Below are 27,247 nucleotides of genomic sequence, written 5' to 3' on the forward strand. Positions count from 1 at the left end.
CTTAGATCAAACTCTAGAACCACCTAGTTTTGTTGAAGTACTCACAACTTTTTAGACACATTAAGTTGAACTTAGATGTATTCAGGAAATAACTACATTCAATGTCTTTTCTACCATTCTAAGAGTGGGTGTTTGAAAGGGCAGCTGTGGTGGACTTTTTCACAAGCCAGCCAGCATTAAAACTTAATGGAAGAATGTACCACATACCTTTGTATCTGCTGGATGCAGGGAAGCACAAAAACTCGACCACCAGCAACCATAAGAGGAGGAGAGCGACAGAATCCTGGGTGGGGAGGGGGGTGGAAGAAAAGACTAATATCAGAGAAAATGTTCTGTAATTTACAAACAAACAATTATAATCACACTTAAACAGAACTGAGTAATACTCTTATCTGAAATACAGTACAATATACTTGTCATGCTGACAAACACCTAGATTATCCGTTTCCTGCTCCCCTCCACCTATCCAACCACTTACTGAACCATCTTAATAAAGTTGCAGGGACATAGCCTATCTTGGCAGAATCAGGCAAAAATGACAAATGAGCCTCATACGTGCACTTCAGACAACTCAACTAACCTATTAGTCACATCTTTGAAATATGGAAAGAAACAAAGTTCTTGGAGAAAATCCTGTAAAAAGATACAGAAAGAATGTGCAAACTAAGCTCAGCCAGTAAGGAGGCCGAAATGTGAACCTAGTTTCCTCACTACACCACCATGACCCAAGCAGGTAGATAAACAATGACATCACCCACTCATGTCCACTCTTTCATAATGGCTGAAGCCTATGTTGGCAGCGTCAGGAGAAAGGCAGGCACTACCAGAGGACAGGACAACAGTTCACTGTAATGCACACTGGCATTGTATGGTATTACCAGGACAGGAAAATTACCAAAGATCATATTTTAAAATTGTACGGTACCTGCATTTCAGGCTTTTTATTACCGTCCACTTTCCACTCAATTCACCACACCTCCAAACTTGACTCTACTGATACTCGTTTTTGCAGCTGTAGAAAAACCGCCACTTCGTCTACTTTAGAAAAACCAGCCACTTCGTCTACTTTATGAAGTAAAACATGATCAGGACTTCACAGCTATCAAGAGGGAAGTGGAGCATGCTGCAGGGCAATGGTGTGGAGCACCAGGGAGGCTAAAGTAAAGTGGGGGGATTGATTAGAGTTATCTGTTATTTGCTTCAGAATCATTTTAATACCAGTACTGAGGTCCAAAAGCCAGTACTGATGCTAAAGTCAAAATTTTACCACCTATCCAAAACTAATGCACACTCATAAATATAACTATTCAATACAGAAGTAAATGTGTTTTAAATATCTACCGGCAAAATCGGATACATTTTAATGTAATTTCAATTAAATCTCAATACACTTAAAGCAAAAGAAATTAATCTTTAAAATGCTAAAGCTTACCTGACACAACCATAGCTTCATTAGGGCCACATGTGTAAAACACCATTTTCACTTAAGAGTTTCAGCTGAAAGAGGGAAAGAAAAAAAATGAACCTAATAAAAACATGAAAGGTTTACAATACTAATGTGAATAATGGTATACAAAAAAAAAAGTTTGCTTTGTCACCATTATTTAATATTAAAAACATGTAACATGTTGCATGAACCATTTTTGTTAGATTTTAAATAAAAATATATTAATGACAAATGACTGTATAATCATGTGCAGTGCTGACTGGATTTTTTTTTTCAGCTCAAAAATACCACTCATTGACCGAGTTTGGCAGGTTACTCATAATAAATAGCCAAATGGGTGTGAAGCCTTCAAAAATAGCCAGGGAAGAAGACCGGACGCCCTTCAGCCAACCTACAGAAGTTGCACCAAAAGGCAAAATAGCTTGGACCTGGCTTTGGCTTACACCAGGCTAAAATGCACTCAACTCTCAATGTTCAAAAATATACTTACACAAATGTCTCAAATTAAACTCAAAATACCCAACTAGGGATGAGAATCACCTTCAACCCCTGGCTTGTACAGAGGAAGGCAACAAAAATCTTAATAAAAGGAGAATTTGAAAACAAAACAGCAAAAATACTCAAGCATCTCTAACAGGAGACCAAAACATTTGCCTAAAAGGCCAGGTCCATTTCACAATCCTTAACACTAGAATTACCAGAGCCTACAAAAAAACTCGTAAATCCGTCCCACCTTAAATCGGGGATCAGATCAGGGGAGAAGGGCCTTATGGCGCTTTTCCACTGCATAGTACGGCACGACACGGTTCAGTTCAGCTCACTTTTGGGGGGTTTTCCACTGGGAATAGTACCTGGTCCTTTTTTTAGTACCACCCCAGCCGAGGTTCCAAGCGCGCCGAACCGTTACCAAAACGTGACGTGTAAACTCTGCTGGTCACGGATTGGCCGGAGAAAATCGTCATTACTGCGTCACTGAACTTGCGACATGAGACACAACAGACCCGCTAGATTTTTAGCACAGCCAGCGAAGGTTCGGACGCACCATTTTGTTTTAACCAAAAATGGCTGTTTCGTGGTCTATTGAGGAAGTACAGACGTTCCTCTCGTTGGTAGCTGAGGAGCGGATCCAGCGAGAGCTGGATGGGGCGACGCGGAATGAAAAAGTTTTTCAGGAGGTCGCTAAGCTCTTGGGTGCACACGGCTACCATCGGACTTACAGTGTAGGGACAAGTTAAAAAAAAAAAAATTTCACGGCAGTAGAGGCAGCGCAACTATAACGACACGTGAATAATCCCGCCCACTCTAAAGCGGTACTAAACTGCAGTCGAAACGCAAACTGAGCCGAACCAAGGTGAGCTGTACTGAACCGTGCTGTGCCGTACTATGCAGTGGAAAAGCGCCATTAATCAGGGAGGTGACCAAGAACCCGATGGTCACTCTGTCAGAGCTCCAGGGGTACTCCAGAATAACAACCATCTCAGCAGCAATCCACCAATCAGGCCTGTATAGTAGAGTGGACAGACGGAAGCCACTTCTTAGTAAAAGGCACATGGCAGCCCGTCTGAAGTTTGCCAAAAGGCACCTGAAGGACTCTCAGACCATGAGAAACAAAATTCTCTGGTCTGATGAGACAAAGATTAAACTCTTTCGTGTGAATGCCAGGCGTCGCGTTTGGAGGAAACCAGGCACCGTTCATCACCAGGCCAAAACCATCCCTACAGTGAAGCATGGTGGTGGGCAGCATCATGCTGTGGGGATGTTTTTCAGCAGCAGGAACTAGGAGACTAGTCAGGATAAAGGGAAAGATGACTGCAGCAATGTACAGAGACATCCTGGATGAAAACCTGCTCCAGAGCGCTCTAGACCTCAGACTGGGGCGATGGTTCATCTTCAGCAGGACAACGACCCTAAGCACACAACCAAGATATCAAAGGAGTGGCTTCAGGACAACTCTGTGAATGTCCTTGAGTGGCCCAGCCAGAGCCCAGACTTGAATCCGATTGAACATCTCTGGAGAGATCTTAAAATGGCTGTGCACCGACACTTCCCATCCAACCTGATGGAGCTTGAGAGGTGCTGCAAAGAGGAATGGGCGAAACTGGCCAAGGATAGGTGTGCCAAGCTTGTGGCATCATATTCAAAAAGACTTGAGGCTGTAATTGCTGCCAAAGGTGCGTCGACAAAGTATTGAACAAAGGCTGCGGAATACTTATGTACATGTGATTTCTCAGTTTTTTTATTTTTAATAAATTTGCAAAAACCTCAAGTAAACTTTTTTCACGTTGTCATTGTGGGGTGTTGTGTGTAGCATTCTGAGGAAAAAAAATGAATTTAATCCATGTTGGAATAAGGCTGTAACATAACAAAATGTGGAAAAAGTGATGCGTTGTGAATACTTTCCGGATGCACTGTATGTCCATTATTAAAGTGGACAATAGTGTGCCCTAAAACATAATGCTCAAAAAAATAAAGGAACGCTTTATAATCAGTGTATAGCATCAAGTCAATGAAACTTTTGGGCTATTGATCTGGTCGGTTAAGTAGCAGAGGGGGTCGTTAATCAGTTTCAGCTGCTTTGGTGTTAATGAAATTAACAGGTGCACTAGAGGGGCAACAATGAGACAACCCACAAAACAGGAATGGTTTAACACGTGGAGGCCACTGACATTTTTCCCTCCTCATCTGTTCTGACTGTTTTTTCACTAGTTTTGCATTTGGCTATGGTCAGCGTTACTGCTGGCAGCATCCAGGATGGCACATCAGTATGTGCCATTTCCAGAAGGTTTGATGTGCCTCCCAGCACAGTCTGAAGGGCATGGAGGAGATTCCAGGAGACAGGTAGCTACTCTAGGAGAGCTGGACTGCGCCGTTGAACCCATCAGCAGGACAAGTATCTGCTCCTTTGGGCAAGGAGAAACAGGAGGAGCACTGCCAGAGCCCTACAAAATGAACACCACCAGGCCACTGGTGTGAATGTCTCTGACAAAACAATCAGAAACAGACTTCATGAGGGTGGCCTGAGAGTCCAACGTCCTCTAGTGGATCCTGTGATCAGCTAAAAGTTTCCAGTAAGCACCAGGACAGTCTCCTCCTGAGGAGAAAGTAACAGGATTGTGTTGCCACCAGCACACAGTACATTACTGCATATGCATGACTCTGGGAGTGTGTGACCATACAAAAATAGATGGATGCTTGAATAGACACCTGTAGACATTTATCATTTTAAATGATTCCAGGATTCATACGCTAAAATTCTCCAGCCTCAAAAACAACTTTTTTTTCCCCCCAGACAATACATCTGCAGGTTTTCTTTTCAAGATGTTTTAATGAAGTGCAGTAGCACAACCTAGCCTAGGTTGGGAGCATGCACGGTCAGATTTCGAAGTAAAGTTTTTACACACACTTTTGTAACATATTACTGTGCTTTCTGAAGTAACAAATCACTTGCAGTCACTCAGCAGTACGGTACCGACTTTCACACTACTACTACTACTACTACTACTACTATAAAAAAGCATGAACTGTTATATTTTACATTTTGGCATTGACTAGGTACAGAAGTATTTGTACTTGTCACATCCCTAATTAAACAAAAACAATCATAAACAACATTAATATAAATGAAAAGCACAAAACATGAATAAAACAAACAAATTAAACATAAATACATTATGTGAAATGCACCATTTCTTAAATTTCCACTTGATAACATTAGTATGTAATTGGAAAGTGCAAAATTCTTTTCCATACCAAGTGTAAATAAGCATTTAAATCCAGTATCCTAATGTCATCTGCTTAAAAAATTGCATGCAAGCACCTGTATACAGCTAACTTTATCAAAAGGAATGATACTAAAGTTCCTACAAAGGAAATAGGAAAGTGGAGGCAAAATCCTATTTGAAAAGTGTACAAAAGTTGTTCTTGCTTGACTGAATTACACTTATGTCTGGTTTTGAAGGCCCCTAAAGTCCTACTGTCTACCACACTACTTGGCATCTACATGTCTATGATTCTCTGTGTAAAGAAAAACTGAAATGTGGGTGCAAAATTTATCCTTAAAAAGTTTAACTGTGTCTTTGTGTTCTTGTTGAACTCATTCTAAAGTAACCATCTGGATCAACTGTACTAACTACTTTCATAATTTTAAACAGGTCACCCTTTAATACCAGTTTTACTTAAACTGAAAAGTCTGAAACCTTTTAATCTTTCTTCATAACTCATCCCCTGCAGTCCTTGAATCTGCCTAGTTACTCTTCCCAGGACTTATTCTAGTGCTGCTATGTCTTTTGTTTAGCACGGAGACAAAAACTGCAAACAGTACACCAGGTGAAGCTTCATCAGTGTGTTATAAAGCTTAAGCATAAGCTCCTTTGACTTGTATTCTACACATAGTGCTATATGCCCTAAACTTTGTTACTTCCTTTGATAGCTTCTAAACACCGTCTAGAAGTCGATAGTGACAAGTCCACTATGATTCCTAAATCCTTCTCATAAGGTGTACTTTCAATTTCAGACTTCCCATTTTACATTCAAAATATAAGTGCAATAATTTACATTGAATTAAAATTTGCCACAAATCTGCCCAAGACTGACGGTATCCTCTGTAAACTTAACTAGCATGCTCTTCCAAAACACTGAGAATTGTATTATATTATGGTCCCTTTACTCATGAGGTTCAATAACTGCACTGGTGTTTAAAACACACTGGTTTTAAAAAAAAAAAAAAACAGTCAATGATTATATTTAAAAACTCACACTCTTGTATTCCGCTATTTGCAATGTTAGTCTAGCTAATATTTAAGTAGTTAAAGTCCCCACTACACTATTCCCATGTACTTTTACCTCTCTAATATTATTAAAAACCAAGTACATTGAAATTACAATCTGCATGGGGGTCAGCAGCACAATCCAAAAAGAAGGCCTCTTTCCTTAATACTTTCCAGACCAAGTCACAAGCCCTCACTGAGGAGAATTGGCTATTCATCCAACTGAAGAAGACATGCATGTAAATTGTTTTACAAAAACGGTCAAACCAATCTCCTTTCCGGTCTATCCTTATTTAAAAAAAAAAAAAAGTATAACTATATGTTATACTCGATATCACCTTTACGATTTAGCCAGGTTTCTGTTATTTCTATATCATAATTTATGCTCAGCCCAAATGACATGTAACGGTGATTGTGGAACAGAGATGAAAAGAGTGCAGGCAGGGTGGAAAAGTGTGTCAGGAATAATTTGTGACAGACTGGTATCAGCAAGAGTGAAAGGGAAGGTCTACATGACGATAGTACTTGACCAGGCAGCAGGAGACAGAGCTGGAGGTAACAAATTTAAAGAAGCTAAGATTTGCACTGGGTGTGACGAGGATGGACAGGATTAGAAATGAGTACATTACAGGGTCAGCTCAAGTTGGACAGTTAGGATACAAAGTCAGAGAGGCGAGATTAAATTGGTTTGGACATGTGCAGAGGAGAGATGCGGAGTACATTGGGAGAAGAATGTTAAGGATAGAACTGCCAGGAAAGAGGAGGTTTATGAATGTGGTGAGAGGGGACATGCTGGTGATAGATATAACAGAAAAACATGCAGAGGACAGAAGGATATGGAAGAGCAGCCAAAAGAAAAAGAAGAAATACTTGATACTTCTAGCACTAAGGTAAGCTACTTTAATAGTTACTTATTTTACTTTTGCACTTAATCTTTGGGTTAGAATTTACATTGGTATGCATATTGATTTTTACACTATTTTTCATCCCTCCATGTACCATTCTAAATCTGGCCTGTCCTAAACTCCCCCAAAACATTCCATAGTTGACACTAACATACTCAATCACCTCCTTAAAACAATGGTCCCACTCTAGTTCAAATGTAATTCATCATTGTGGAACAGGTCCCAATTGTTCTAAAAGGTGTCCTTATGTCCCATAAACCTATACTCTTCTAACCTACATCAAAATTTGAAGAACATGTTAAGCTTTCTAATCCCCTCATTAACTGGACTGACACGTGGCAAAGCCAGAACATTGGAGAAGACTACCTTGTCAGTTCTCTTCTCAGCCTGGCACCTAAATCTTTAAATTTGGATTGCACAACCGAGAGTCTGCCCTTATATATGTCATTTGTTCCAATATGGTCAATGAAAACAGGATCCACCCCCGCTCTGGCCAAAAGCCTATACACCATTCCAAGGAGCTCTCCCATCTGTTCATCCAGAAGGCAACATACTGTGAGACTCTCTGTCTCATAAGCACACCAGTGCTTTAAAACTCCTTAATGATCAAGTCCCCTACTATCATCACATAATACAGTTGCCAGTGACCACTTGCTGCTTTAACCATTTTAAGTATTGATGGTATTGATTGAAGCTGGGCTTGTTTCTGGTTACAGGCATGTTGGTAGGCTGGTTAACACAAAGCCTTTTTATAAAAGAAAACTGGAGTTTGTAAAAAAAAAAAAAAAAAGGTTGCATTTAAAACCAAAGGGTTTCTACTCTTAAGAGTTTTTGCTATGTTCCTACCAGAACTGTAGTTATCAGCAGACAAAAAGTCCATTAGTGCTTTTCACATTGTTTTAATATTTAATTTTATTGTACAGAGTAATGTGTATCTACACTTTCATATGCTAGTGACTAATTAGGTCATGTCATGTATACAAATGTTAATGTCATTCCAAGGTAAATATATTATTGTGTGTTCAGGTGCAAGTGTAACATGTAGTATTATTTTAAAGGAATCGTGTTCATTTTTTTTTTTTCTGCAGCTCACTTGGCTTGTTGACAACTACAGCTGTGACACTAAAAAAGCAGCATGTGCTTACATTATCAAAACTGATTCATTAACCTTTATAAACAATGTATTTCTCTCTTTTTCCTGCTTTTGCTCTGAAAAGGCAGCAGCTCCCCACTACCCACAAAGGAACAAAAGACTAGCATAATGCCTGTATGACTACAGAGAATCAGCTGAACATGTGAACTGAAGTTAATCATTAAATGAAATGAGTTAACAAGGTAAAACATAATAGATAAAACAGTAAAAGAAACTTGCAACACCAATTGGAAATAAATATAATGAAAAGTTCTATGATGGGCATTAAAAAAAAAAAATGCAACAAGCGAACTCCAAAAGAATTGCATTGTATTGCATTTCAGATGTGTATTAAATGTCTTTTACATCAATATCCCTTACTCACCTTCTCTAACGCAGATACTGAAATAAACCTTTGACGGTTTTCCCTATAGCAGCTGCTAGCTGACACAGTCATTTTAAATACTACTAAATTAGACTTGTTAGAAAGTTAGAAAGGTAAAATAAGATGTATTTGATGTTTAGTGTTCAACACTTTGCTGCAGATGCATTACAAAACTTTTTTTTTTTTTAGTTCAAGCATTCATCGGTGTTTGAATCCTTTTACTACGGTTCGGGGGTGCAGGTCATCAAAATGGCGATCATATTTTCTGACAAGGTTAAAACGATTCCTTTAACATCATGTAAATGCGAAGATACACTATTTTCACTTAAGATATTGACATTTAGTTTTTTCTAAGTTCCATCATTCAATAAGTGGTTCAGTAAGTGTCATGCTATTTTTAGGTTCCAATGTTCGTGTGGATATCATCCCTCTCCAAAAAAATCCGCTATTCTGCCTGCTCCAGTTCTAAAATATCCAGTATTTGCGACTGCATGACTGCGGTAGTTATAGCAATGCCCGTTTTCTGTACTGTACTCATGCATGTATGTAAGCAGGTTCAGACCGATGAATGCTGATGCTGCTTGCATATTCACTATGTGGTTATAAAACAAAAACGAATTACAACACTTAAAGCAAAGCAATGTTCTGCTTTTTAAAAGATGTTTGCTGGGACAGCCCTTTTGCACTGAAATAATAAAAGGAAATTTAAAGTCATCACGTCTATAATCGCCACTCAAAGATTGCATCTAATGAAAAGTCAAAAGCCGAACTGCTGAGAATCCAATTTTCTTTCCCTTTATTTGTAAGCATTGAATTGGTTTATCACATCGTTTATTGTAAAACCCAAATAACTTAGTACAAACACTGAAGATTACATTTTATATAAACGTTAAGCACTAAGCAATTTATCAACTATATATGTTTTTAGAGGACGTTTCTCTCTGATGCAAACAATTTTGAATTTACTATAGTGAGAACTGTAGTTTCTCAGTAACTTAAAATTCATGAACGTGTGCGAACGAAAAAGACAACACAACAGACACAGTTCAAAATCTAAAATGTGACTTAAAGTGGACTCCAGAAGTCAGGGACAGCGTTTATCATAAACTCACCTGCTTTAATATCGACGATCTTTTGTTTATTTTAAAAAACGGTACGCTTCCAATTTATAAATGTGAACCCAAGGCCTGTGGGCTTCTTTCGCACCCTAGAAGCAGCTCCTACAAAAACAAAGGTTACGCCCATGTCAGGAAAGCAGTCCTAATCGATGACCAGTACGGCAGCGACCTCTAATGTACAGGAGGACTAACATGCCTTAATCATTTTCATAGCAATTTTCTATATTTCTCAAATTTCCTTAACCCAAATTCAAAAAAGTTGGAATTTGATGCCTACCACATCTTGTCCGCAATTTTGGACCGTTAGTCCAGTCATGATTATAAAGTTTTGGGAAAAAAAAAAAACACTAGTATTTTTACATTTGCTTACAACTTCTTAATTTTAATATACAAAAGCAAGCACATTTCAGCTTTATTTATTCAAAAAAAATAAACCTTTTAAACATTTTTGAAAATTTAGAAATTTTAAAAATTTAAAATGTGTCAAATTAGTGTTATGAATATAAATGTGGTATTAACCCAAAATAACCAAGTTAACAATTAATTGTGTACTTGATCTTATGGCTCTTTATGTGAAATATGATTTAAAAAAAATATTTATTTCAAGTGTATTCAAGATACAATGATGGATTTCCTGCCTTGTACCTGTGCAAGGACAGAATGCAGCTCCTTCAATTGAAATAAATATGCAAGAAAACATGGATGGATAGTGGATGTACTGATGATTCTATAGTATTTATCATTTATACAAAAACAGAAAAAATATGTACATGCACCATTAATACCATAACATACAGTATCATTTTCTCATGACACATGCACGGACACACATATTGTTAGACTTGTTAAACACAAATCTAACACTCTCTCTGAATACATGTATGCTGTGTGTATAGTCCATTGTTGCTGTCATATTTACTCATAACTGTGTATGACACAAAAATTTTATAAAAACCCCTGATGACATGTTTTGTCTGATTTCCAGTAATAAAAAAAGAAAAAACTTTTACTTACCACATAATGTTATAAAAATAATCTGTTTTTCAAACATAGTCAAAATTGTGCATTTCAGCAGAGTTGGAGGGCTCATGCTCTCAGTGACATTAATATGGTTGCTGAGGAAGTAGCCACCTCACCAAGAGTCTATCACGGTACCACAGGACCAGCTATTAATGTTAAGAAAACTGCAGCACCTTTACTTTTTGTTGAAGGCAGACAGTCTCTTCAACCATTATTCTCAATAATTTTACAGATGGAAGAGAAAAATCATACTGTACATACTAAACACACCACAGGCTGATAAAGTAATTGCCCTGGAAGGCCTTGTAGCTTTTGATTAAAATGGTCCAGTTTACTACTAAAGGCCGCATTCTCATTCATACAGAACATTTATGGCAAAAGATACCTGAAGAGAACACAAATCCCAGCAACAAGTGGTCTGCCTTTCTGGCAGCAACAAACACACATCACAGCACTCAATGTTATATAACCAAAATCACAAACTTTTACCCTACCTCATTTCACTGCCTTATTTCATACATTTATCTGTTTCATATGTAACTAAGACTTCAGACAAAACTGAGCAAGCACCTTCACTGTAAGTTTGTTCGTGCTACTTGTTATTATTGTCCATTTTTGAGGATCCGTCACTTGTATTGTTAGGTATTTACATATTTTGTCAAGTTCATATATATCAAATTAGAAACACTTACCTTTTTTTTATTACTGATGTTATTTGTTTTGGTTATTGTTAATGTCCCAGAGTACTTATCGATCAGTAAGTGTAGGCAAGACATCAGGAAAGGGATATGCGTGACCGTGAAAGAGATGCATTTGTGCAAAAAAAAAAATATTTTTATTGTTCAAAATTCATTATTAATAAATAATTAAAACATCCAAGTGCACTTTAAAAGTGATATAGAACTGAGTACAAAACTAAATAAATAACGCGGTGCTCAGAAGAAAAAGTAATTAACCAAAAAGCACAGTAAATAGGTTCAATAAAAAGGACGCATATAAATATTACTTTAAAACACTCCTTTACTGGCTCACGTCTTTCAAAATTTCCTTATTCCCAAAAAAGGAAAAAAATACCCCATAACTAGCGCTGCTTAAACAATGCTCAGCCCAGAAGCCTTTTAGTCTACAGTTTATCAGTTCCCACCAACACCCATATACTCAAAGAGGTAACTTACAGCCTTTCCTCGGCCACCTGAGGGAACATCGATCGGCAGAATCTCAAAGCATAAAACCAACCATCCCTTCCTGTTAATAACTTAGGCTTTTATTCTTTCTCCATTCTCTCAGCGGACACCGGACACTGGCTGAGCCATACCCTTGTACCACTGGCTGAGCCATACCCTTGTACCACTGCCGTGCACACGCGCTCTCTAAATAGCAGCGCTTATGCGCGCGTGGATATTTCATCCTGGCTGCCTCTGCCACGCGCATTGGAGACGCTTTTTCAAGGAGAAACTAAAAGCGAGAACTGCGTCCCACGTCGGCAAATGCATACTTGAAGCTAGAAAATCTCCTACAAGGAGGCCTCGGAAATGATCGAGACTCTATAAACTGTCGGTAGGCCTCCTAAGCCGAATGCCTTGTCGGTCGCCGATCCACCTCACAAATGACACCCGCTGCATTACATGTGGACAGACGATGCCATCACATACGGTAAGTATATACCCAACTCACTTGTTAAAATACGCCCTCAGTTACAGGTCTGTATGCGGCTAGAGTCTACAAGTTCAGTCCAGAAGTGCTATAGTGACTGCAGATTTTACTTTCAATTCAGTTTGTTAATTAAAAGCCTTTTTCGCTTTATTCTGCCACATCACATCGTTCTTATGCTGTAGATACTACCTTTCTGATGACAGTCTCCAAATTAGGCCAAGAACAGATTAATAATTCTCAGTTCATCAATTTATTCCTTCACTTTTTTTTATTAAAACAGATGATTCATGATTCCTAAAGCTATACATGGGACCAAGTTATGTAGTGATCATTTCTGATTTGCAGATTGTTAATTGGCAGCTTTAAGAAAACAAGACATGGTTAGCACAGTGAATGAAACTGTTTAAGACTAAAAGAAGCAGTTAATTAGTGGGTAGCATGTTAACTAAACTAAAGCACAACAATGTTGCTTGAGCAATTATTGGTTTCAGCCCCAATAACTTTGTTTTTAATTAAGAACATGTGTTGAAAGAAAAAAAAAAACTGCCACCTTTGTGGCTCACCAAGACCAAACTTGGAAGATCCTAGAAATATGTCCATGTACAAATGTATTATTGCTACATTTTTGATATTTTCACAGTGTTATGGACACATAAATGTTCATGAGGATACAAAACAAGGAGATGCTTAATCAGCATCTGTGCACATTCTTTTATTTATTTTATTGTTTTATTGAATTTATTAAAGCCATAGTAACAAGTCATACTTAAACTAACTAACTTCAGTTCAACCCACTCCTCAATAGAAAGAGTGGAAGGCCAATAGCCAGAGTAAAACTTTAAGAGTAGAAAAGAGGAAAGATAATCCTTTCCCCCCAATATGAAAGCTTATTCTAAAATGTTATTGATTAGATTGTGCCAGATTTTTTTAAATTTTTGAACAGATCCACTAAGTGAGAATTTAATTTTTTTCCAATTCCAAATAGTATATAATATCAGTTACCTAGTGACTTAAAAAAGGTGGTCTAGGATAATTCCAGTTGAGCAAGATAAGTCTATGTACTGGTAGTGAATTAAAGGCAATTACAGTTTGTTAATCCTCCACTTTAAGCCCATCTGGTAGTACACCAAACACAGTTGTTAATAGATTAGGAATGATTGTGACACATAGCCCAAAGAGGCTACAGCTCGATTGCAATGTTTACAGTTTGCCCCAGTTTGGATCTTGCCCTGGAAACATTTAGGACAATTTTAAATGAGATGGATGTGCTCAATTAAAGTTTTTAAGTTTAATTATTGCATGCTATGCACATATGGAGCTAGAGTGAATTCTGTGCATGGCTGCCTTCCTCTTTTTTTCTGAAATGTTGGGTAAGAGATCCTTTTCCCACTGTACTCTAGAATCTTTCAAAGAAAGGGACTTTAAAATGTTTTTATAAATTATAGAAATGCTGTCTGAGTCCTCAAGACTGATCAATATTTTTTATAGAGTAGAAATAGATGGGAGGTGAGGAAAATTGAGCAGATTTTTTAGCAAAGTTTCTAATTTAGAAATAGTGGAAAATTGTGTTGATGGAAAGCTAAATTTGCAATGTAATTGTTAGTACGAAGCAAAGACATTATTCAGCCATTTTCCAACCTGCTGAATCCAAACACAGGGTCACGGGGGTCTGCTGAAGCCAATCCCAGCCAACACAGGGCACAAGGCAGGAACCAATCCCGGGCAGGGTGCCAACCCACAGAAGGACACACCCAAACACCAAGCACACTCTAGGGCCAATTTAGAATTGCCAATCCACCTAATCTGCATGTCTTTGGACTGTGGGAGGAAACCCACGCAGACACGGGGAGAACATGCAAACTCCACGCAGGGAGGACACGGGAAGTGAACCCGGGTCTCCTAACTGCAAGGCAGCAGTGCTACCACTGCGCAACCGTGCTGCCTGCAAAGACATTATTTACGTATAAATTTCATAAGTGATTTAATCACTTTCCAAACATTAAAAACTATTTAAGTTGGAGAGGGTGGAAAAAGATGGTTATCATGTAGAGGTGCCACAGATAAAAGCTTCTCTGTTTTGAACTCCTTCCTACATTGGCTCCAGATTCTGAGTGAATGAAGGACAGTTGGGTTGTTAGTATATTGACAATAACTTGTATTTACTGGGGCACAAAGCAAGGAATATAAAGAAGTACTACACCATCTGTGCACATTTGAGGGCTTTGCAGTTATGCACAGTAAACTCAAAGATAAGAGGCGCAATGCACAGAAGTTTGGGGAGGTCTTGTTCATCCTACTGTTGTAGAGTATAGAGCTCCCCAGGCTTTTGTTGCATATTTTTATTGTTTTGCTTAAAGAATACGTTTTGTGTTGCACTTATGCCACCAAAGTGTAGTGCAAGTTCTTCAGGCTATAAGCCCAAATGTGCAAAGTCAGTGAGGTGGCTTAGTGAGAAAATAGAGGTGTTAGATAAACTTCACGCTGGAATATCATCAGCTGCTGTCAGCTGCTACCAGCTGGATGGAGACATCAAGGCTCCTGATCCCATCATCAATCGCAGCCTCAAGGTTAAACATAAACTTGCTTCTGCTATGCTCTCATATGACAACATTTTTAGGAATCTCAAATGGTGCATGAACAGGGCTGTTTCTGACCTATTTGGTGCCCCTGGCATGAAAGTCTGCCCCCCATACACAAATACACACACACACACACAATATGCTACTAACACAAGTTAATCGCTTATTTAATTAAAAATAAATAAATGTAAATAGAAAATGAAAATAATAATTTAACAATAGATGTTGCATGTAAATTGGATATTTACTAAAACACAGAAAACTTATATAGAACAATAAAATAACAAAATAGAACCAATTTGCATATAAAAAACATATTTAAGACTAGTCTAAGGGCTATCTACATATTTGGATGTATTTCATTTAAATTAGTTTCTTGCAAGAAAGATAACAGTTCCAGTGTGGTCATGTTAGCGTTAGGAAAATCTGGAAAAAACTTCCATTTCTTTTGCTACTGCTTTTCCATCAAAGTGTGACTGGTCATTGTTGTGTCACAACTAGGGCCATTTTTTGGGGGGTTGCAGCTGGTACTGAGCTTGTGTAGTGCTAAATGTGTCCTTGTGTGTAATGTCTCCCTGGAGTGTATATACTCTTTAAAAATCCCTGGTGGTGTAGTGGCCACAGTGTCCCTGCTGCAATGCGAGTGCTCCTGCCTCCGCAACCTCCTCTCCTCAGACTCACTCCCTCACGTTAGTACCTCCCAACTTGAGGAACAAGGCAAGCATACAGCGGCGATGACAGGAGGAAGCTGCCTAGACTTAGTCACTCGCTAGAATATGAACTGCACTCAGGTCACCCGTCACTCACCCTGTGGCACCACGTTTGAAGAGGAGGAGGGGCTGGGACCCAGCTGTGTGTCTGTCTGGCAGGCTTTGTGTCAGGTGAGAAGAGCATAAGGTGAGTCATGAGTTCTGGTCCTGGCAGTGGCTAACTACTGAAGTTAAAGCGGCTCTACCTTACTGTCATGTGCATGGCGCACACATTGTGAGGAGACTGCACATTGCATGAGACGCCTGACACCCCATCCTGTACTAGTGTATGCAACAGCACACAGATTGTACTGTGCATAGTGCAGACAGTGCAGGCACCATGAAGTTGCATGACATAAACATTTCTTTGTGCTCTGGTCTGGTGTGACCAAATTTTTCTAAACAAAATAAAGATAGGAATATCTTGTGAGGGCTGCAGTAATGCACTCTGACCACTAGAGGCCCTTCTAGGCCCTTGCCTGGTGTGCATACAAAGCATCCGGAAAGTATTCACAGTGCATCACTTTTTCCACGTTTTGTTACGTTACAGCCTTATTGCAAAATAGATTAAATTCATTTTTTTCCTCAGAATTCTACACACAACACTCCATAATGACAACGTGAAAAACGTTTACTTGAGATTTTTGCAAATTTATTAAAAATAAAAAAATCGAGAAAGCACATGTACATAAGTATTCACAGTCTTTGCCATGAAGCTCAAAATTGAGCTCAGGTGCATCCTGTTTCCCCTGATCATCCTCGAGATGTTTCTGCAGCTTAATTGGAGTCCACCTGTGGTAAATACAGTTAATTGGACATGATTTGGAAAGGCACACACCTGTCTATATAAGGTCCCCCAGTTGACAGTTCATGTCAGAGCACAAACCAAGCATGAAGTCAAAGGAACTGTCTGTAGAGCTCTGAGACAGGATTGTCTCGAGGCACAAATCTGGGGAAGGTTACAGAAACATTTCTGCTGCTTTGAAGGTCCCAATGAGCACAGTGGCCTCCATCATCCGTAAGTGGAAGAAGTTCGAAACCACAAGGACTATTCCTAGAGCTAGCCGGCCATCTAAACTGAGCGATCGGGGGAGAAGGGTCTTAGTCAGGGAGGTGACCAAGAACCCGATGGTCACTCTTTCAGAGCTCCAGAGGTCCTCTGTGGAGAGAGGAGAACCTTCCAAAAGGACAACCATCTCTGCAGCAATCCACCAATCAGGCCTGTATGGTAGAGTGGCCAGACAAAAGCCACTCCTTAGTAAAAGGCACATGGCAGCCCGCCTGGAGTTTGCCAAAAAGCACCTGAATGACTCTCAGACCATGAGAAACAAAATTCTCTGGTCTGATGAGACAAAGATTTAACTCTTTGGTGTGAATGCCAGGCGTCATGTTTGGAGGAAACCAAGCACCGCTCATCACTAGGCCAATACCATCCATACAGTGAAGCATGGTGGTGGCAGCATCATGATGTGGGGATGTTTTTCAGCAGGAGGAGCTGGGAGACTAGTTAGGATAAAGGGAAAGATGACTGCAGCAATGTACAGAGACATCCTGGATGAAAACCTGCTCCAGAGCGCTCTTGTCCTGCTGAAAGATGAACCATCGTTCCAGTCTGAGGTCAACAACCCTAAGCACACAGCCAAGATATCAAAGGAGTGGCTTCAGGACAACTCTGTGAATGTCCTTGAGTGGCCCAGCCAGAGCCCAGACGAATTCGATTGAACATCTCTGGAGAGATCTTAATATGGCTGTGCACCGACGCTTCCCATCCAACCTGATGGAGCTTAAGAGGTGCTGCAAAGAGGAATGGGCGAAACTGGCCAAGGATAGGTGTGCCAAGCTTGTGGCATCATATTCAAAAAGACTTGAGGCTGTAATTGCTGCCAAAGGTGCATCGACAAAGTACTGAGCAAAGGCTGTGAATACTTATGTACATGTGATTTCTCCGTTTTTTTAAAATTTTTATTAAATTTGCAAAAACCTCAAGTAAACTTTTCTCACATTGTCATTATGGGGTGTTGTGTGTAGAATTCTGAGGAAAAAAATTAATTTAATCCATTTTGGAATAAGGCTGTAACATAACAAAATGTGGAAAAAGTGATGCGTTGTGAATACTTTCCAGATGCACTGTATGTCCAGAAACACCCCTGCAGAAGAAGCACACGTTGCCAATGGATTATTTCAAGCCAGTGCATCCTTCATAATCTCCAACACCATCCACCAGCTGTGAAGGACACAGCGCTGGAGGTGATACTGAGAACTCTCCAGCCTCAGCATCTTCCGATAGCAGCAATAAAGTTTTCTTTATTGAGATGTTAGCATGAAAGGTCACATAATTCTAGGGAATGACTAGTGGTATAATTACTGTGCTATTAAAACTGCATGTTACCAGAAATAATTCTTCCTTAAAAAGAATTCTATGCAGAAAAGTGTATTTTGAGCAATCCCCAGCAAAAGATTACAGTTTTTGGTGGTCACGGGAATCTAACCTGTTATTTTCCATGGATTCAATGTACAGTATTAGCATTCATGTCTTTGACCCTTTACTCCATTTTGTAGAAAAGTTACCCCCACAAAAGTTAAGGATTGACTGTATTAAATAATTACTACATATAAAATTATTTAAGATAAACAAGGAAGGTAACAAAAAGGAGACAACATAAGCATTAAAACATAAGAACAATCTAGGTGAGAACAGGCCATTTAGTTCAACAAGCTTGCAAGTTCTATTACTTAATAATTCCAAAATAATGTCAAGTCTAGCTTTGAAAGTTCCTAAAGTCCTATTGTCTACAACACTACCTGGTAACTTATTCCATGTGTCAATGGTTCTCTGTGTAAAGAAAAACTTAGTAATATTTGTACAAATTTTACCGTTAATAAGTTTTCAACTGTATTCCCATGTTCTTGATGAACTAATTTTAAAGTAACAGTATTACCCCACAGCATTAATTCCCTTAATAATTTTAAATATTTCAATCATGTCTGTTCTTTATCTTCTTTTGCTTAAACTGAAGAGCCTCAATTCTTTTAATCTTCAATCATAATTCATCCATTGTAGCCTTGGTGTCAGCCTAGTCGCTCTTCTCTGAACCTTTTCCAGTGCTGCTATATCACCTTTGTAGCCTGGAGACCAAAACTGTACACAGTACCCCAGGTAATGTCAAACCAGTCTATTATAAAACTTGAGCATAACCTTCTTGGACTTATACTCTACACATTGTGCTATACTGTATAATCCAACATTCCATTAGCCTTCTTAATTGCTTCTGAATACTGCTCATTCTGTTCATAGTGTTGAGTCCACTACAATTCCTTACTAGTGCATTAAATAGACTGAGCATAATGTCCCCTGAGTTTTATGATACAACCAGATATTTTATATACTTTTTTTATTGTTTCTGTACATTGCTTAGATTATGAGATAGATGCTTCAACAATACTCCTAAATCATTTTTGAAGTTTCTTCCTATAAGACAGTATCTCTTATATTGATTTATACTTACCTTTCCCTTTACCTACACATGGAAATTAGTATTTTTTGATACTAAACTTTATTTTACAAGTATTTATTGACTTTTGAAGTCTGCCTGGGTGTTTTTAAATTATTTTTGTTACTTTCTAGGTTTTGGCTAGCCCTCCAATTTTAGTATCTTTTGTGAATTTCACAAATTTAGTAATTACACTGGAATGTAAGACATTAATTTTAATCAGAAAAAGTAAGAATCAAATGTCAGAGCCCTGAGGGGCTCCACTGAGGATTTTGCCAAACAAAAAGCATTCTCCTCATATATGTACTCTTTGTCTCCTCCCAGTTAACCAACTTGTGTCAATATCTTCTAATTTCAGAATTCATGTTTGGAGTGTGCTACAAATACTTTTTGAAAACCTGTCAAAACCAAAGACAATTTGAAACAGCTTTGGAATTAAATATTAAACTGGCAAATAATGGAGCTAAATTGTTTTTATTATGATACCTTTATCATTATACAAGCTGCTACATCTTGACTTCCTGTTAAAGACATTTTTGAAATAAGATGTCTATTCAAATTCAAATGTGAACAATATGGTACAGGAGATCATGGATTCTCATCTGAGGTCCTCCCTGTGTGGTAGAAGATTGAGTAGTGAGAAAAGCACTACATAAATGTAAAGAATTATTATTATTATAACAGAGCAAGATGCTGAGGACATGAAGATAAGGAAAAAGATGATCCACTGTGGCAACCCTTAATGGGAGCAGCTGAAAGAAGAAGAAGATTATTATTATTATTAGTAGTAGTAGAAGTAGTAGTAGTATAATCATTAGTGATGCACAATCCTTATTCTCCATTCAGCCTCACATGTGAGCATTATGGTAAAGTATAATCATTAGTTTTGCACAATTCTTAATCTTCATTCAGCAATTAAGATGAACATTATATACTGGACAGGCTGTCTGGGAACTCTTCTGCCTTGTGCCCTATACTTTCTAGGACTGTCTCCAGCTTCCTCATGACCCTGCTCAGAATAAAGCAGGTTTAGAAAATAGATGGATGAGTATACAGTATCACTCTTTATTGAGGTACCGTGTTTCAATCAGTCCTGTTTAAAGACATGTTTCCAGCGATCAACATGTCCATTTGACCTATCTATCTATCTATCTATCTATCTATCTATCTATCTATCTATCTATCTATCTATAAACAATCATAGGCACAGTTACGAGACAAATTTTAGGTTCATATCCTACATGTGAAATATATGACAGTTCCAAATTATTGATCATAAATGAAATTATAAATATGGTATATACTTTGTAACTCCTCTTAAAATTAGTTCCTGGCTCAGCTCCTACAAACAATACATCTTGGCAATAGTCAAAAACACTCAAAAACACCTTTATTTCTTAGACACTTGAGAATGCCTGAATGTTTCTATGTATTATAACTAGCTTCTACAGATGCATGGTTAGCTTTGAAACCAGGCTTGCCCTAATCACCCTGCCCTCCCATTTCCTACTTTAAACAGGTTATGAATATGTTTTTCCAAATATCAGTCTCCCCTGGTTGAAATATTATTGTTGAAAAAATAATTGACTCAAAACAAAGTCCTCTTAACCTGAAAATCAAAATAAATAATATCATATATAATGTTCTCGTCATATGCTTTTGTTTCTTCCTCATATTATTCCAGCATATTATGAAACGGTCTTTCTCACTGAAATCAATGCTGACTACCCACCAGTGGAACTTCTTTGTTATGTTCCAGTAGAGAACACCCTCACCAGTTGTTGTGCAAAATAATTAATTAAAATGTTTATAACAACTGTTACTTCTGTCTTTAAACAATTATAAAAAATTCTATCCTTAAGATAATTTCTTATCTACAAAATATTGCTTTTTATATTATGTGAAAATATCTTCATGCCAGATGCTTCAAACCTGTTTTTGGATGATGGAGATGGTCCAATTTGAGCTACAGTGTTCTAGGTTTAATTATGACTGTGTGTGCACAGGTATAAACTATTTTTTTCCATTTAAGCCTACATTCTCCTCAGTTTTAATATGAATAGTGTCTTTTTCTTTCTTTTTTTTTGTAGTCATATGTTTACACTTCTGGTTTGAGCTTTGTAAGATAGCAAAGAGCTACGAACATTCCAGTACCATCAGCTCCATTAAGGGCAGAAATAGTAATTTAAAAAGAAGAAGAAAACAGTTCAATATCAAAGTTTCATTGAGCACAATAATTATGCTGATGAGGCTGAGTGGTATCTTAATCTTCATATACTGCAGAGAATTGACCAGTTGCACTAAATTTGAGTAAAGATACCAAGGAAGTCTTACACATGCTTCCTCCATTGCATGAAAAAGAAGACAGCAGTAAAATGGCCCTGTTTTAAAGAAAAGCAATGAGTCCTAGAGTGGAAAAAACACAGATACGCTGAAAAACATTTTTTCAATTATTTGATGGACGTTCACTATCCAGCAAACATCTAGCAATCCTGTCATACAGCTCAAGAGACATGTGTTTGAGTCATGCGGAGTGTGTAGTCTGCATGTTCTTTTCATGTTATTGTTCTAAATGTAAAGTGTTGCTGTTTCAGTTTAGGCTGTCCATAGCCAGTTTCCTGCTAATGAATGGTTGTGAGGCCTCAGCTTATTTAAAGTTTAGATCTGTATTTGCTGTATTTTGTCAGAAAATGGTCTGAGGGTATCACAATGGTGTGATATAAATTGAGAAACATCAGACATCAGTATCACATTGCTTTATTATTTCTTTTGCGATGTGAATGGTTTGCAGATGTTTTGCTAGTCAGAGGAACAGATAGCATCAGTTACAGTACATACATTTATGATAACATTAGAAATGTCTGCTGATATAAAGGAAAATTCTGATGTTGGTCACACTAGAATTTCAAAAATGCTACTACTCACTAACACAACCATTCTTTCCAAGTAATGCTTGATTGTTTCCTTAATACCCCTTTAATTGTCCCTTTAACTGATGGAAGGTTGTTGACTTCTTCACTTATAAATACAAATTAAAAAAAATGCAAATTTAGAGCATCTAATGTTTTACTGTCTGTATATTTTACTTTACCCTTCCTATTCCTTATACACGTTATTCCTCCTTGATTGGTCTAAAATACCAAAAGAATCTTTTTGTGTGCTCTTGCTTTTTCCACAATATTTATTTCTAACTACCTTTTAACATTCTTAATAAACTTTATACCCATTGTATAATTGTAACCTGCTCCACTGCTCATCAACTAATTCCACAAATATCCTTATTCAGTTTGTCTTTTTTATGTTTGCCACATCTGCCCAAAATCTGTTTTGTTAAATTAATAATTAACATAAAAATACTATTTTTTATGCAACTTACCCCTTTGTAGTAGTGGCAGAAATAAAATCTCACGTTTTCAAGCAGAACATAGAGAAAGAAGTTTATGACATCACCGAAGGCACCAGAGTTGTGTAAAGGCAAATAACATGAAAAACATCCACAGATAAAAGAAAAAAAACTCACATTACAGTACTCGTGTCACATAATCTACATACAGTATACAGTCAAAACATGCAAAACATATACTGTACACTTGCTTTATTTTTACCTGGATACACAGATTTTCCTTACACATTCCAAGACATAGATTAGATTATCTGAATATTGTAAAATGTCCCCCTGTATGTGTTCTGACACCATGTAGGTGACAGAGATTTTTTTTTAAATAAAGGAGCAGAAGAAGAGTCATGAACCAGTAAAAACAAGAAAAAATTATAACCAGGAAGTCAATTAAACACTACAATCAAGCCAAAACCAAAAACCCAAATGTGTAGTCAAAAATACACAGAGTAGAATTAATTTACCAGAAGCTCTAACTAAATAAACACATTATTTTTTCTTATCTTTACACAGACTCAGATAGGGAGGAAGTGTTTGGCAAGAACTTTATACCTTTGATCTTGGAAGTGAAACCTAAACACTTCCAGATCAATTGTGTAACAACTCCATAACAAAACTCATTCAAATTTACAGAATCCAAAATGGCATCAAAAAGTTTCAAAATAGTTATTAACATACTAGAATAATCCTCTACAAAGATAGTAACAATGGAATTGAATTCTACAACCTCCAAAACCAATATTCACATAAAAAGGAAAGCAAACAGTCTTAAATGCTCACAATTAAATAAAAACTAATACCAATCATAACAGAATGAAGATATATGGATGTCTGTGATTGTGATGTCCCTTGCAAATTTTGTTCTTACCTTGTGCCTATTACAGCCTAACGGGAACTTGCTCCCCACAACCCTTAACTAATTAAACCTGTTAGAAAATGGACAGATTATTGGATGGACAACTGTAGACATGTCCGTCACCTTCAAAGAGAAGAATGATAATTTAATCTTGCTACCGTTCTTTACTCCTTCATTCAAAAGCATATTGATACAAGTTAAAATGGTTGCAAGTTACAATGGTGTGAAAAACTATTTGCCCCCTTCCTGATTTCTTATTCTTTTGCATGTTTGTCACCCAAAATGTTTCTGATCATCAAACACATTTAACCATTAGTCAAATGTAACACAAGTAAACACAAAATGCAGTTTTTAAATGATGGTTTTTATTATTTAGGGAGAAAAAAAATCCAAACCTACATGGCCCTGTGTGAAAAGGTAATTGCCCCCTTGTTAAAAAAATAACCTAACTGTGGTGTATCACACCTGAGTCCAATTTCCGTAGCCACCCCCAGGCCTGCTTACTGCCACACCTGTTTCAATCAAGAAATCACTTAAATAGGAGCTGCCTGACACAGAGAAGTAGACCAAAAGCACCTCAAAAGCTAGACATCATGCCAAGATCCAAAGAAATTCAGGAACAAATGAGAACAGAAGGAATTGAGATCTATCAGTCTGGTAAAGGTTATAAAGCCATTTCTAAAGCTTTGGGACTCCAGCGAACCACAGTGAGAGCCATTATCCACAAACATGGAACAGTGGTGAACCTTCCCAGGAGTGGCTGGCCGACCAAAATTACCCCAAGAGCGCAGAGACGACTCATCCGAGAGGTCACAAAAGACCCCAGGACAACGTCTAAAGAACTGCAGGCCTCACTTGCCTCAATTAAGGTCAGTGCTTACGACTCCACCATAAGAAAGAGACTGGGCAAAAACGGCCTGCATGGCAGATTTCCAAGATGCAAACCACTGTTAAGCAAAAAGAACATTAGGGCTCGTCTCAATTTTGCTAAGAAACATCTCAATGATTGCCAAGACTTTTGGGAAAATCTTGTGGACTGATGAGACAAAAGTTGAACTTTTTGGAAGGCAAATGTCCCGTTACATCTGGCGTAAAAGGAACACAGCATTTCAGAAAAAGAACATCATACCAACAGTAAAATATGGTGGTGGTAGTGTGATGGTCTGGGGTTGTTTTGCTGCTTCAGGACCTGGAAGGCTTGCTGTGATAGATGGAACCATGAATTCTACTGTCTACCAAAAATCCTGAAGGAGAATGTCCGGCCATCTGTTCGTCAACTCAAGCTGAAGTGATCTTGGGTGCTGCAACAGGACAATGACCCAAAACACACTAGCAAATCCACCTCTGAATGGCTGAAGAAAAACAAAATGAAGACTTTGGAGTGGCCTAGTCAAAGTCCTGACCTGAATCCAATTGAGATGCTATGGCATGACCTTAAAAAGGCGGTTCATGCTAGAAAACCCTCAAATAAAGCTGAATTACAACAATTCTGCAAAGATGAGTGGGCCAAAATTCCTCCAGAGCACTGTAAAAGACTCATTGCAAGTTATCGCAAACGCTTGATTGCAGTTATTGCTGCTAAGGGTGGCCCAACCAGTTATTAGGTTCAGGGGGCAATTACTTTTTCACACAGGGCCATGTAGGTTTGGATTTTTTTTCTACCTAAATAATAAAAACCATCATTTAAAAACTGCATTTTGTGTTTACTTGTGTTATATTTGACTAATGGTTAAATGTGTTTGATGATCAGAAACATTTTGTGTGACAAATATGCTAAAGAATAAGAAATCAGGAAGGGGGCAAATAGTTTTTCACACCACTGTACATTTGATTGGCCCCCATTAATGCACTCTAAAAGAGTGCTCACATTGTCTACTTTTTCTACCAGAGCTATTTCCATAATAAGAAAAAATTGTAATAACAAAAGGCTTGTTTTTTACTTGAATGAGCAGATAGGTTTTCTTATTATATTTCAGTGAAACCATGCATGATTTTAAATTATAATCATGATTGCCATAATACAACTGTAAATGTAAGTGTTTTTCCTGATTGCTGAGGATTTAGTTAAAAGGCTTCCCTGCTTGTTTGCCACTAGTAACTGTGAGAACACAATTACATGTTTTTAAATGTATCCAAAACCCATATTCTTGCTGTTTTAAATGGTTACTGCTGCTTTAATAAAATAATGTAATGGTGAATATTTCTTTGAATATAAAATGGGCATATGACAGAAACCTGACATGTTACCAGAAAATCTTAAGCTCTGATATAAACCTGGTCCATCCTGAACTCTCTGCTCCTGTTCTCTAGTTTAACCAATCTTCAACTAACCCACTCATATGTCTTCTCAATGCATTTTTGCCCCTCCAGTTTGAATGCAAGCTGTTGTGGTTGCATAAGTCCTATCTGTTCCACAAAAGACCCCAGTGCCTCACATACTTATGCTATCCTATTCTACACCATGATTTGAGGCATATGTTAAACATTCTAATGTCCTTTGTCTTACTTGGACTAGTATGTTGCATAGGCAGAACATCTCCAAAGACCACCTTGTCATGTTTGCTTTTCATCCAGTCACTTTGTTTGTAATGATCTAATCAATTGATCCAAAAATTAGATTAGATACCATTAGATGCCAGCTAATAAAGCACCTCAGCCCTGGGGTCAGTGAACTGGAAGAGGAGTTGACTAGCATGTGTAGAGAATTAGTGGACCTAGCTCAGGTGTCCTTTAGAGGAATAATGTGCACACCTAACTTAGTGGAGGATGAGATTCCAGAACAGACATGTAAAGATAGGTGGGTCATAGTCACAAGGTGTAAAGTAAAGGGTATACATTGGCATCAACCCCAGAATTAAAAGTGTCAAACTATTTTCACATCCTTTCGGAGTTGGACAGTGTCTTTGAAGATTCTGAGGTGGTAGGCAGGAATGAGAAGTCCCAACAGGCCACATCAAAACCAGTTCCCAGAAAGTGAGAGGGCAGTGATATTGGAGACTCAGTCATTAAGGCGAGTGAAACACAGGTTTGCTCCAGAAACAGAGAGTCTGACATGATGTGTTGACTTCTGGGTGCACAGGTGGGAGACCTCCATGGAAGGATGGATAGGTTCTTGGCCAGAGCAATGTGATAAAATATCTTTATATATAATACACTACCATGGCTGGTTGTTTGGCTGCCCAGGATTTTAAATCACCTGTAGCTCGCAAACCGTTTGACCTATTGACCTGCAATTTGGTAAACATATACTTCTTGACGTGTACTATCCGCTTTCGGGGTGATGATTGACCTCCAAGGTTATTCCTCTTTTTATTTTTATTTTATTTTATTGTAGAATCAACTCTCGGCAGTGTCCAGTAGGGCGGCAGTGCGACGTATGTGTACGGGCACAGATCTCATCCCTACCACCTTCGGCGTCACTTCCCCTACCTCTTCATATCATAAATCATTCTTGAGGCAGATTGAAGACTTAAATGCCAGCTTAAGTGAAAAATTAAAGAAAACGTACTAAATAATTAGAACACAAACACTGACTTAATCAGTTTTAACATGACAAAAGAAGAGAACAAGCAGGCCGCTAGGGTGGAGAAAAGAAGAGCTGCTCAGGAAGCAGCAAACACATCAACCTCTGAGCAAATGAATGTTAAACATACAGAAAAAGTATGAAAGCTATGAATGATCAAGTCAAGTGTTTTCACGCACTTGATCGTGCAGTGCACCATTACTGGTAATAATTAATACAATTCTCA

The 27,247-nt window shown here is 38.0% G+C and overlaps 1 protein-coding gene across 2 annotated transcripts in view; it reads right to left on the bottom strand.

Moving 5' to 3' along the window:
- Positions 1-27,247, bottom strand: part of LOC120539666 (flotillin-1-like) — a 156,910-nt gene that overhangs the window by 119,024 nt on the left and 10,639 nt on the right. Inside the window, exons 1-3 of one of the 2 annotated variants that reach the window (XM_039769988.1) lie at positions 9,748-9,855; positions 1,433-1,497; positions 208-283 (exon numbers count right to left, since the gene is read on the bottom strand). In XM_039769988.1, coding sequence (XP_039625922.1) covers positions 208-283; positions 1,433-1,478 — 122 coding nt within the window. In that variant the 5' untranslated portion in view covers positions 1,479-1,497; positions 9,748-9,855. Of the gene's footprint in view, positions 1-207; positions 284-1,432; positions 1,498-9,747; positions 9,856-27,247 lie in introns of those variants that run through there. The other variant, XM_039769989.1, reaches the window with a different exon arrangement.

Source organism: Polypterus senegalus, chromosome 11 (genome assembly GCF_016835505.1).
Source record: "Polypterus senegalus isolate Bchr_013 chromosome 11, ASM1683550v1, whole genome shotgun sequence".
Lineage (NCBI taxonomy): Eukaryota > Metazoa > Chordata > Cladistia > Polypteriformes > Polypteridae > Polypterus > Polypterus senegalus.